The sequence below is a fragment of the Leptonychotes weddellii genome, chromosome 4 (assembly GCF_054177405.1).
Source record: "Leptonychotes weddellii isolate Sample4059 chromosome 4, ASM5417740v2, whole genome shotgun sequence".
Taxonomy (NCBI): Eukaryota; Metazoa; Chordata; class Mammalia; order Carnivora; family Phocidae; genus Leptonychotes; species Leptonychotes weddellii.
Genome location: NC_138372.1, coordinates 13194905 through 13207638, shown reverse-complemented (window position 1 = coordinate 13207638; position 12734 = coordinate 13194905). Strand labels below are relative to the sequence as shown.

General features: G+C 57.2%; 1 protein-coding gene across 1 annotated transcript; it reads right to left on the bottom strand.

Moving 5' to 3' along the window:
- Positions 1-896: 896 nt before the first annotated feature.
- Positions 897-11471, bottom strand: HTR6 (5-hydroxytryptamine receptor 6). The gene is made up of 3 exons (XM_006732450.3): positions 10379-11471; positions 2004-2162; positions 897-1804 (listed from the first exon to the last, which is right to left on the bottom strand). Exons 1-3 carry the CDS (start codon positions 11090-11092, stop codon positions 1355-1357), a joined length of 1323 nt encoding a protein of 440 aa, XP_006732513.1. The 5' UTR covers positions 11093-11471; the 3' UTR covers positions 897-1354.
- Positions 11472-12734: the final 1263 nt, after the last annotated feature.

Here is a 12734-nt window from a genome sequence, read left to right as displayed (position 1 = left end):
CTTATGGCAAGTAAACTGTGGGAACCAAGAGTCCCCCTCAAAAACAACCCAGGTCCCTGTGCCAGGGTCCACCGACCCGCCTGAGGGCAGCAACCCACACCAGGCTCTTGCACTCTGCTCTGCAGACCCGAGTGGCCGACACTCCTGTTGCCCTGGCTGACCCAGGCAATGCCAGGAGGAGGTGGGGCCGTGGGCCGGTCTATCCCCATCAGTTGGTCCCCTTCCGGGTCCCAGGAAGTCCAGGCTGGAGGGAGACCTATTCCTGGTGTTGAGCAAGACACCACCAGCTCCCGCTTTGCCCCCTGAGGAGAGGCGGTGCAGCAGCCCGGGAGCGGGGATGGGAGCCCCACCCGGCATCCAGAGCAAAAAGGTGGGGAGCCATGGTCAGTCGGGTGGTGGGATCAGGACCAGTGCTGAAGAGGAGGAGGGAGATGGGAGAAACAGTGGGAACAAACAGCCCTTCCTGGCCCACAGCGAGAGGCCAAGGGGGCTGGATGCCCAGGAGTTGTGGCAACACCTGGTACCACCTACAGCAGGACCACCTGTAGGTACTGGGTACTCTACACATGCTCTCCTGATTCTCCTGACACCCTAGGAAGCAGGCATTGTTACCCCACTTTGTATATGGAATACCAGGCTCAGAAAGGTTAAGAGACGTATGCAAGAGCTAGTGAGTAGTGGAGCGGAGATTCGGATTTCTGCCTTCCTGACTCCCGGGCCAGGTGTTTTTCTGCGCAGCCCCACACACATCCCGAGGCACTGTCCAGACTGAAAACAAATCATTCTCACAGTTAAAGATCATTCAAGCCAGCGTGGCTCAAACTATATGGTGTGCACAGTTCACCTGGGGCTCCTGCGAGCGTGCAGAGTCTGACTCAGCAGGTCTTGGGTGGGGGGGTGGGTAGGGGTGTGCATTTTTAACAAACTCCAGGGAAGTGCCACGAATGCTGTTGGCCTGAGGACTACCCTTTGAGGAATGAGGGACTCAGCCCAGCACTCATCCACCTCTGCAGACAGAGGCATCCCTCCCCTGCAGTCTCATCAAATGTCAAAGATGATTGTCTTCACCCTAACCTGAACCCAGAAGTCCTTTTCCCCTTTGCCAGAGTCCTCCAGCCACCTCCACACACAACCACAGGTTGCACTCAGCAGTGGGGCGTCCTGGAGAAAACCATATCTGAGCCAGCTGTCCCCCCCCGGGGGGGGCAGTGGGGCCTGGCTCAGTGCACCCCACTGACACTCCGAGGGCCCCCAGGACACCTGCAGCCTGCCAGCCTTGGCCAAGAGCTGGTCCAAGGCCTTGGGGACTTGGTTCTATCCAGTCCAGCTCCCCCCGACCGGCTCCAAGCCCGGGTCAGTTCGTGGGAGCACCAAGGGGATGCAGCTGCAGCTGGGGCTCCACAGGATCAATGTTGAAGAAACTGACCACCACGGCAGCCCTGGCAGGGGGCGGGGGCTCCCGGGGGGCCTCTCTAGGCAGCAGGGGCTGGGCCGTGTGCTGCAGGCCCGAGGAGCCGCCGGAACCTGAGCCTGAGTCAGAACTGGAGTCAGGTGGCAGAGGCAGCGATAGAACGTGCTGCAGGCTCAGGCCGGGCCGGGGACCGCTGTGAGAGGTTCGCATAGAGGGTGAGGCGAGGCTGGCCTGGCGCTCCCCAGGGCACTGGGGACACGGCAGGAACCTGCCCAGGGCCCGCTTGAAGTCCCGCATGAAGAGTGGGTAGATGATGGGGTTCATGGTGCTGTTGCAGTAACCCAGCCACGTGAGGACATCGAAGAGGTCTGGGGAGATGCAGTCGCACACAGCCTGGAGAGATGGGGTACGTCATGCTCCGTCCCGGGGCAGGGTCACAGACCACCCCGGCCAGCATGGATGGGACAGGGACCCACAAACACAGATGCCATGAGAGGCAGCCCGCCCTCCTCTATCCCCATGACTGGGCTGGGGTGGAGTTCGGGGCCTCCCCAGCGAGGCCTGGACTCACCCCCCTCTGCGGTGGCATTACCTGGGCTATGTTGGCCACAAAGAAGGGCAGCCAGGTCACAAAGAACATGCCCAGCAGGATGCCCAGTGTCAGACTGGCCTTCAAGGCCTTCCTGCTGTGCTTGGTGGCCAGACGCCTGCTATCAGCTGACTCCATCCCTGGGCGTGGGGTCCTGGGTACCTGTGGAAGGAAGGCCACATACATAAGTCACCTGCGAAAGAGCCCCAGTCTAACCCTGCTCCCAGCCACAGACTAAGCCTCAATCCTAATTCTAGACTGAGCCTTAGTACCAGCAATAAACTGAGCCCTCCTGATCCTTGACTAAGCCCCAACTGTAGTGCTAGATTCCCCAACAGCAGACCTGACCTTGACTCCAGAGCAAACCTTGATCCTGGCTCTAGACCAAGCCCTGACATCAGCAAGAAACCAAGCCCTGCTCATGGTCCCAGACTGAGCCCGGATAGTTACTACAGAAATTCATAACCAAGGTCTCAAACGGAGCCTCAACCCTGGACCGACTGAGCCCAGCCTTAGCCCCACACTGTGGCCTGAGCTCAGCAATAGACTGAGCCCTGATCCTGGCCCTGCCCTGAGCCCTGACCCTGACACAAGGCACTCTAAGAAGGGCAGTGAGACAGACCAACACTGTCAGACAGTTCAGGAGACCCCCCTACCCACCTCGCAAAAGACAACACTCAGCACAAGTCAACACACGTGACCGCGAGCCCCAGCACCACACAAAGCCTCTGGCCCTACAAGAATTAGTTGCAATTCAACAGTATTTGACAAAAGAGGTCTTGCTGCCACCCAAGGCATGACAATCTCCTCATAGACAGATTCTCCTCATATTTGGGAGGAATGATTTTGCCTGCACCATTACCCTCATGCTGCACAAAATAGTCCTTTTCTGAAAACATGTGCACAGAGTACATGTTTGCAGTGAAATCAATTTTAGACTAGTAGGGGTGCTCGTGACCTCGGCATTTTACAACTCAAATTACACTGTGGACTGACAGACATCTTCATTCCCAAACATTGACCTCAAGAGCTGGAGTGTGGGGAAGAAAAGAAGGAGAAAGAAGCGGCCCCACAGCAGCCTCGAAGGGGACGCAGGCATGAGGAGGTTAGAATTTGACTTTGCAAACTAGTGATCAGCAGTCCCAAAACATTAGAAAGCTCTGAACTGGCCGATCCTTTAGCCCAGCTGTTTCCTTAACTTTTTCAAGCTCCTGAGCTCATTGAGAATCCGATGCAATCTACAAAACCCTTCCCCAGAACACAAAAAGCGTATAAATTGTTACACATGCACACACAGAGAAGGATAAAACATCCCACATTTCCAGCGGGTTCAGAGACCACCTTGAGGCCCGGCCATGAAACCCCCAAATCCCACGAAAGCTGGGACATGAAGCCCCCCTCTAAAGAGCGTGTTGTAATCAATTTGGATTTTCATACATCAGTTTTACACAAAGTGGGACCAACTTACATTTATAATTTAAGTAAATACCAGTATGCCAAGGTGTGCACAGTTCACTGAACTGTGTAAAGGTCGTGTGTGCAGCCTGGGAACATGCCTGGCCTTTGGGAGCAAGGGATTCCTCCAACGTTTCTTTTTTTTTTAAGATTTTTAAGTAATGTCTGCACCCAACGTGGGGCTCAAACTCACAGCCCTGAGATCAAGAGTTGCAAGCTCCTCCGACTGAGCTAGCCAGGTGCCCCTCCTCCAACATTTCCTAAACTGCAAGAGAGCCCAAGCTTAGCTCTCCAGGGAGCCAGAGGTGGGTTGAGTATAGGGTAATTGGAAGAGTCAGAAGGAGGCAGGAAGGGAACCTGATTCCCAGGCAACCCTCGCAGATGGAAAGGGGGCGGTGGAGGCAAAGCCAAGAAGATGTGTCAGTCCCCCGGAGCACCCAAGCCAAAACCCCACCCCGCTCTCAGGCGCAGGGGCAGGGTATCCAGACTTGGTGTCCTGTCCATGGTGCTGAAACCCCAGGTCTATGCTATCTTTCCATAGCATCAAGGAGTCCAGAATGGCGGTGGGCAGGAGGGGGGAGATGAAGCACACCGTAACTCCCACCCCTCAGTATGTTTATCCATGTGAAATCTGGTTATATGAATACCAAGGACAAATTCACAAAGAGCAGCCTAAGAGAAGATCTTGATTTCTCCCCTCTGTGTGGGGGGGGGCAGCATTGTGCGGAGGCAAGAGCTAGATTGTAAGACAAGTAATCTGGCCTCTACCACTTACTCGCTCTGTGATCTTGAGACAGTCTCTGTTTCCACATCTGTAAAATGGGAAAAACAATACTCAGCTTGTGGAGTCATTGCGAGGCTGTGGATAATAAATGCATGCAGAGTGCCCGATACAGAGTTAAGTGCTACATACGTGGTAGCCCTGAGGTCGGTTCAGTGGTGTGTTGGAGGTTGGGGAAATTTTGAGCACCCTCAGGAGCCTGTCCTTCTGCCAGCAGCTCAGGCTCCCCGAAGCAGCACAGATGTCAGGACAAATGCTCTGACTCACCATGCTACAGCAAGGGAGGGGGAAAAGGCTCTGCTTTTCTCTTTCATCATCTCCTTTTCTCCCTTCCAGGGTAGACTCTATATGGCTTCTGTGGCCCCACTGCGGTCAGCCTGGAGGAGAGGTTCCTGCTTACCCCCAAAGATCTGCCATCCCTTCAAATTGCTGCCATCGATGGGGATAGATAATAGGGAAGGAGGGAGCCACCATCTCCAGAGGAGCTACTCACACAGGTACCCTCCCTGACTTCTGGCAACCTGGGCGGGGCAAGAGACAGCCCCGATCTTGTCAGAGCTCTAGGGCACTGGGGAACTGAGACACTGGAGAGATATCTGGGTGGGAGGCAATTACTGGGAAGGGGGCTCCAGAGAAGGAATTAAAGATGGCCTCAGATTCCCTCTCTAGGAATCTTCCTGGGAAAACCCTGGGTTGTTTTTTTTTTCTCTTCTTCTCCCCAAAGAGTTGACCCAAGAACACAGGCAAAAGGGAAGAGAGAAGGAAACCAAGGCTCAGAGACGATAGGGGACCTTCCCCAGGTCACAGTGTCCCAGTACAAGGCCTCAAAGCAAAGCACTCCAAGTCACCCCCAATCAGCACCATCATCCACATTTAGGGAGCGTTTACTATGTGTCAGCATCTGATACCCATCGTGCCATTCAGTCTTGACCTGAGGTAGGTATTATTATCCCCATTTTGCCGATGAGGCTCAGAGAGGCAAAAGAAGTTGCCCACAGTCACACAGCAGATAAAGGTTGAGTCAGGGATTGAAAGCCATTTCTAGCTCCAGAAATTGCACTTCTGCATGTGGGGGGTTACAGAGACCCTCAGCACTGTCACCAGAGGCCCTCATGGAGCAGAGGCCTGTGACAGCCACTGGCCTCACCCTGAGCCCAGCTGATGCCCGCTGCACCTGCCCACTTCTCTCTGCCCTCACGGCCATGTGCTGTTGTCCGCATGCCCCTTAATGACACCGAGGGCAGCTGCCTGGACGACAGGCTGGCATTGCCCCTCCAGGAGGCAGTCCCACGTACAGGTTCCCCTGTGCAATAAATACCCGAGCACGTCTGCACACTCGGCATACATGGACATGTGTATTGCAACACTATTCCTGGAAAAAACTGGAAACAGCCTACATGTGCATGGAAGGATGGCAGTTAAATAAACCATAGTACCTTCCCACTGTAGTTGACAACATAGATGTTAAAAGAATATAATTGGTCAAATGACAAGATCTCCAAGACATAACATCAATATTAAGTGGTAATGGCAAGTTGCAAAATAATAGGTACAACAGGACTCCATTTGCTTAAAAAATACAGAAGACAGGGGCGCCTGGGTGGCTCAGTCAATTAAGCGGCTGCCTTCAGCTCGGGTCATGCATGATCCCAGGGTCCTGGGATCGAGCCCCGCTTCAGGCTCCCTGCTCGGCGGAAAGCCTGCTTCTCCCTCTCCCCCACTTGTGGTCTCTCTCTCTCTCTCTCTCAAATAAATAATCTTTTTAAAAAATTTTTAAATAAAAATTTTAAAAAATACACAAAACAAAGCACTAAGTCTCTTTGGGTGCATAAACAAACATGGAAACACAAAGATACAGGAGTAGAAAGACATATCCTAAATCGATAAGAGTGTCCCTGGGAACGGAAGGTGACTGGGTGGGATTTGGGAGGATCTTTCACTTTATCTCTATGGCTGGATTTTTTTTTTTTAAGTAGGCTCTATACCCAACGTGGGGCTTGAGCGCACGACCCCAAGATCAAGAGCCGCATGCTCCACCAAATGAACCAGCCAGGCACCCCCTGGATTTTTATTTTAAAGTGTATTTATGTATTCCCTTGTGTAATTCAAAATTTTTACGATCACCTACTCATAGCGTGAGCGTTCTAAGACAGACTCCGGAGCCAGACGGTCTGGTTTCAAATCGTGGCTCTGTTACTAACTGGCTGTGTGACCTCAGGCAAGGGGTTTCACCTCTCTGTGCCTCAGCTTTCTCATCTGTAAAATGGCAATTACAGTGGCGTCTGTCTCACAGGGTTGTAGTAAGAACTAACGAAGATAACATGCACAAAGTCAGCTGATCGATGCCTGGCACACAGTAAGCCCCATGTAAGCGTCAGCCAGCATTTCTGCTGTTCGAGTCCAACTCAGCTCTTTGCTTCTGGTGATGATGCTGTTATTGACAGCAGTGGCAGATTTTTTTTCCCTAAAGAGGCTCAAAGGGGTGATGATTTCTCCAGAACCACATATCTTACCACCAAGAGGAAAGGGGACGAACTAACATGCTGAGCACCTAGTATGTGCCAGGCTGACATATGTTATCTCACCGATTCCTCAAACAGCCTCATGTGCTAAGTGGCATTACCCCTGGGGCAGTGGGAGCTGAATGACTGGTCCAAAGTCATCAGCAGGGAGGGAAAGGAGGCAGGATTTGAACCCCTGTCCAGCCGGGTCCACAAGCTCCTGCAGCCAGTTGTGGCCGCTCCGGGCCACCTTGTTCCCAGCAGCAGCCAAGGCTGCCATGCTCTCGGCGCTGCTCCTCTGTCAGCCTCTCCCAGCTCAGCCCCCTCCTCCTCCTCCAAGATATTTCTGTGATCACAGCCTCCTCCTCTGCAGCGATGGAAGGGAAGACAGATCGCTAAGACAAAGTGATGCAGAGTCGGGTGAGGGAGGGTGGAACAGGCTGGTGGAGGAGGAGAGGGGGAGAAACTGATGGGAGAGAAGGGGGAGAGGCAGATGGGAGGGTGTAGAAGGCAGAGAAGGGGGCGAGATGGCCCCAGAGGAGAGAGGGGTGGGAGAAGGGGAGGAAGAGGAGGTGCGGAGGAAGACAGAGGGGCAAGGGCTCCAGACCAAAGGCACAGGTCCTGACACAGAGACAAAGAGGCTGGGGAGGCAAACGCCCCAGCAGACCTTCTTCTCCCCTGCTGCTCTCCATCCCTGAGCCCACACGGGTCCCTCCCGAAGATGAGCACCATCCCACCCTGGCACAGATCACTCTGTCTCTCTCTCCCTCTCTCCCCTACGCTGGCGGCATCTCACGCACTCTGAAACCACTCTCCCCATGCCCTGCTCTTCATCCCCAGCCCAGTCTCTGCCTCAGCTGTAAGTGAGACCCCTACCTCACAGCCGCGGGGTTGGGAAAGCCTGGCTGAGACCACTGAGCTGGCCGGTGGCTTCTGAAAAGCCTATTCACATACCTAGCAGATGTGGGGGGTGGGAGGAGAGATTAAAATACTCAAGCCTGCTCAGTTACCACGTCCTCAAACCCAGAGGAGCTGGGGCTTCAGAAACCCATGTCCCCCTCTGGTCCCCCGCCCTCCGTGGAGAAGCTAGCGGCTGGATTGGGGAAGGGAGCTCAGGGCTAAGTAGGGCTGAAGACAGGAAGAAAGGGGTCCAATGCACCCCAAGTTTTGTTCATTCTCATCAATTCCTTTAGGTCCAGGTACTGGGAGCCTCAAGTGCCCGGCTGGAAGCCTAGTCTCAGGGGCCGGCCAGCTAGGGTGGGAGGAAAGGGGGTCGTGACCCAAGAAGATGGAGTAGAGGCTATGTCCCAGAAACAGATTCCCAAAACGCAGGCAGTTGTGCAGAGAATAAGGAAAACAGGCAGGCAGGAGGCTGGCTTAGTTGCTGAGTGGTTTGGGAAGTGTTGGGTTCCGACACCTCCCCTCTCTCGGAACCCCAGGCTCCCCATCTGTCCAACAGGGATGATGGTAGTCCTTGCCCGGGTGGGTGTTTGGGGCACGAGCTTGGCCAGGTGCTGGCACGCAGTGGGCACTGAGAAACCGTGGGACTGCCGCGGTCAGCACCCCGGGGGCTCCAGGCCACAGTCTCAGGTTCAATCCTGGCACCCCCCAATTAGCCTCAGGGACAGAAAAGTGTGTCACAGGTGACACTGGCACGGAAAATCCAGACCCGTCCCACCCCAGCCTCACCAAGAGCAGCCACCTCCTCACGTCCTTAGTCACTGGCGCGGAGCTCCCCAAAGCGCGGAAGAGGAGGATGACCCCTAACAGAACTAAATGACAGAGTGAGAACACGAGCCTTTTCCAGCACTCTTCCGGCTCCTTTTCCGGTTGTGTCAAGAGGAAGTGAGTGTTGATGCTGCTGTGTTTAACACCCCCTAGCACCAAAGAGGAAGCGAGCCTGGGGCTGGACCACTTGGAGCTCCCCTCCGGGCTTCAGCAACCCTGCTGGGGTTCCCACCACGCACTGCCGCTGTCTTTGGGACCGCCTTCTGTTTATGGCAAAGGGACCCGAGTTTCCATTTCCAGAAGAGATAAGAAGTTTCCTTTCGAAACAAATGCATGGAAGTAAAAAGATAAGTGAGGTGATGGAGAGAAAAATGCAAACTACAGGAGAAGGAAGCCGCCTGAGGCGTGTGGGTGGCTGGAAAGAAGGCGGATGGCCCAAGGTGGTTCCAGATGCCTCGAGTTTGGGAAATGCTCCTTTACAAGAGCCCAGGGAGAGAGTGTGGATGGCCTAGGGCAGCCTTCCTACTGCTGGAGAACAGAGTCAGGGTCACAGCCACCTGTTGTGATTCAGGAACGTTCTCCAGTGAGCACAGACGGAGGGAAGAAGACTGGAGCCTGGACCTCCTGTCCACCCAAGGCCTTTTCCCCTGGTTGATGGGGCAGGCAAGCTGCTCGGAGGGCCCGCCTTTCAGCCCCCATCCACCCAAGCCCCCAAGTACCCCCCATCCTGCAGGAGCCTCCTCCGCCTGGGGCTACATCAAGACTGGAGAGCCCCATCAGGACCTTTCTCGGGGCCTGTGACCTAATTCTCTGGGCCTCAGGCCTCATCAACCTAAACTCCCGTTCCTTGGGGGTTTAGGACAATAGACAGTAAGACTCTGGTGCCATATGGCCTGAGTGACAAGAACAGCCACCGCACTCCAGACCTTGCAGGGCCTTAGCACTCACAAGTCATTAGTAAGCACCTAGGATGTACAGTGGGAATCAAAACCGCCCCAGATGTGCCCAGCTTACACTCTCATGGGGGAGAGACAAAATGAACAAGTCAACATATAAACCTACAGTTGGGAGAAATAACAGGGTGAGGGAGCACCGATGGGTCTGCAGACAGGGTGGTCAGGGACAGACTCTGGGAAGAGGTGACCTGTGAGCTGAAAAGGGAGTCAGACAGGGCAGCCCCAGGGGAAGAGCTGTCCAGGCAGAGGGAACAGCGATGCCAAGTCCTGGACACTGCAGTCTGGTGCCTTCCAGAAACATCAGAAGGGCTGGTGCACAAGGAGAGAGGGCAAGGGGAGGAGGCGAAGCTGGAGAGGTTGGCAGGACCACATTCCCAGACCAGATCCCAACATGGGTCTCTTCTTTTATCTTAAGAGTGACGGGCTCACTTCTGTTTTGTCAAGTGCTCTGGCTCCTGGGCAGAGAGTAGACAGGAGTGAGTCTGAAGAGGAAGCAGGGGAAGCCAGTAGGAGACTATCGAGGGCTTCCAGGAAAGAAGCAACGGGGGCCTGGTTGAGGGGGGTGGCCTTGGGGTGGTACGTGTTCAGGAGGACAGCACCAACAGGCCTTGATAATGAACCCCATGAGCGTGAGGGAGAAAAATTATTCCTGAGTTTCTGTGGGGTACTGCTGTGATGGTGCCATTTGCCATGACGGGAACGACAGGGAGGGTGGGGACACCCTGAATTCCCTCAGCACATGCTACCTTCTGGAAGCCTGCCCCGCATGCTGACGCAGCTGTCCTGTGGACAGTTAGCACTGAGTCTAGAATGCAGAAGAGTCATGTGTGTTGGAAATGGCCCCTTGGAGGTCACCAGCAAGTGTATATATTAAGTGATGGATGCCGCGTGGGCCCCCAACGGCTGCTCATTCCTCTCCATCCCACGAGCCCGGGTCTCCCTGCGCGCCCCGGGTACCTGCAGCGTCTCCAGGGCCTGGCCCGCCGTGGCGGTGGTGAGGGAGGCCACCTGCACGGCCTGCTTGCGGGCGGCCAGCAGGATCCTGCTGTAGGTGTAGCAGATGGCGCCCGAGGGCAGGAAGAAAGTGAGGCCCGACGCCACGAGGACGAACGGCAGGCTGGCCAGCAGGCGGCACTGGCCCGGGGCAGGGGCCCGCACGCGGCCCAGCTGGTGCCAGCCCAGCAGCAGGGGCAGGAAGGAAGCGAGGGCGGCCAGGCTCCAGGCGCCCAGGACAAGCCCCAGGGCGCGCGGGGGCGTCATGCGCAGCTTGTAGCTCAGCGGCGAGAGGATGAGCAGGTAGCGGTCCAGGCTGATGAGGCAGAGGTTGAGGATGGAGGCGCTGCAGCACATCACGTCGAAGGCGGCCCAGAGCAGGCAGAGGCCGCGCGCCAGCACCCAGCGCCCGTACAGCGCGTTCAGCATGGCGGGCGGCATCACCACCAGCCCCACCATCAGGTCCGATGCGAAGAGCGACACCAGGAAGAAGTTGGACGTGTTGCGCAGCGCGGGCTGCGTGCAGATGAGCGCGATCAGCAGCGCGTTGGCCGTCGCCGTCAGCGCGATGACCACGCACAGCGCGGCCGCCACCCAGCCGCTGCCCGCCGGCTCTGACGGCGGCCCCGACCCCCAGTTCGGGGTGCTGTTGTTGGCAGGGCCGGGTTCCGGGACCATGGGGGCGGGGGCGAGGACGTCAGGCCCGAGAGGGGTCCCGAGGACGAGGTAGGGTGGGCGGGACGCCTGGGTGAGGGACCTGGAGGAGCGGAGGCTGGATGGGCGTCGTCGGTGGGAACAGACGGCCACCAGGGGTCAGGTGGGAAGACAGAGACAGGGGCACTAGGTCAAGGGGCAAGGACCCAAGGAAGATGGAGAGGGGTTATATGGTGTGAGGTGGGGACACGGAGCGAACGGGTAGGGAGTTTGGAAGGGCGCACCTGAGGAGGCGCAGTGTCCCCGAGAGGGCGCGGGCGGGAAGTCAAGGGCCGCAGATAACTGGGAGGTTGGACCGGTGGGAGCAGAGCCCCCTAGAGGGGGCGGGCGGGAAGGTTGGGACGGGGACGTCCGCCTGGGGCGGGGACCTGAGGAGCCGGGAGCCGGGGACGGACGTGCGCGCTCAGCAGGGGGCAGCCCCCTCCGCGGCAGGTGGGCGTACCGGAGCGCTAGGTCGCGAGCCGCGGTCACTTGGGGTGGCAGGGCGGGAGCCCGTGAGCCACAGCAAAGCCCCCGGTGGGGAAGGCAGGTCTCCGAGCCGACGCAGAGGCAGCCAGGGCTTGGGCGGTCACGGTCCCCTGCGGCGTGCGGGAGGACGCCCAGCTGGCCAGCGGGGACAGGAGCAGCAGCGGCGGCCGCGCCGCCGCCGGGTCCCCGGCCCCGCTCCCGCCCGCGCTCGGTACCTGGGCGCTCGGCGCTGCTCCGCTGCCAGCGACTGCGACAGGCGCCGCGGGGCTGGGGAAGAAGAGGCGGCCGCGGGCCGGGCAGGCGCCCAGGGAGCCCGGGAGGGACCGCGAGGGGCCCGCGCGCGCGGAGGAGCCGGTGGCGCTTCCAGGAGCGCGCGGCCCCAGCGCCGCGGAGCCTGCGCCCCGCCCCGCGGTGGGCGGGGAGAGCCGAGCCCCCGCCCCGCAGCGCGCGGGGTCCTCCGCACCTCCGGGTCGCGGCCTCCACCCTCCCCCACCCCGCCCCGTCCCCACACACCCCTCTCCCACCTGACGTGGCTGCGGCGCAGGAGGAACTCACAGGAGGGGCCGTGGCCGCCTTTATCTAGGACTGCTCCCCAGTTGGGGGGCTGCCCACCCGCAGCGGGGGTCGCCGCGCTAGCAGCGGGAGCCCATTGGGAGCTACTGGGGAGCTCGCTTGACGCCCAGATGTCACACACATATATATGCACATATGTACCTGTATATAATAGTATACATAATATATAATAACCCATATAATGCTTCCTTCAAACCTTCAAACAGCAGGTTACCTTCTCCTCGGGGTCCTTTGAGCAGAAACCTACCACTCCCCGACAGCAGCAGGCACGAAGTGCCTGATGTGCTGGGACTCCCAGTCTAACAGAGTGTGAACAGATTTGGGAATCCCAAGGCCAGATGCGGTAGAGGCACTGCAGATAGCACCCTCGGAAGGTACTCTCTCCCCCCCAGCTAAGAAGAGTCTCTACCAGATGCTTCACAGATCAGTACTGCGGATTCCACTCATTCATTCAATAAACATTTATGGAGCACGTACTAGATGTTAGGCACTGTTCTGGCCAATTAGGACACTACACTAACCACAACAAAGATCCAGCTTCATGGAGTTTATGTTCTAGTGGAAG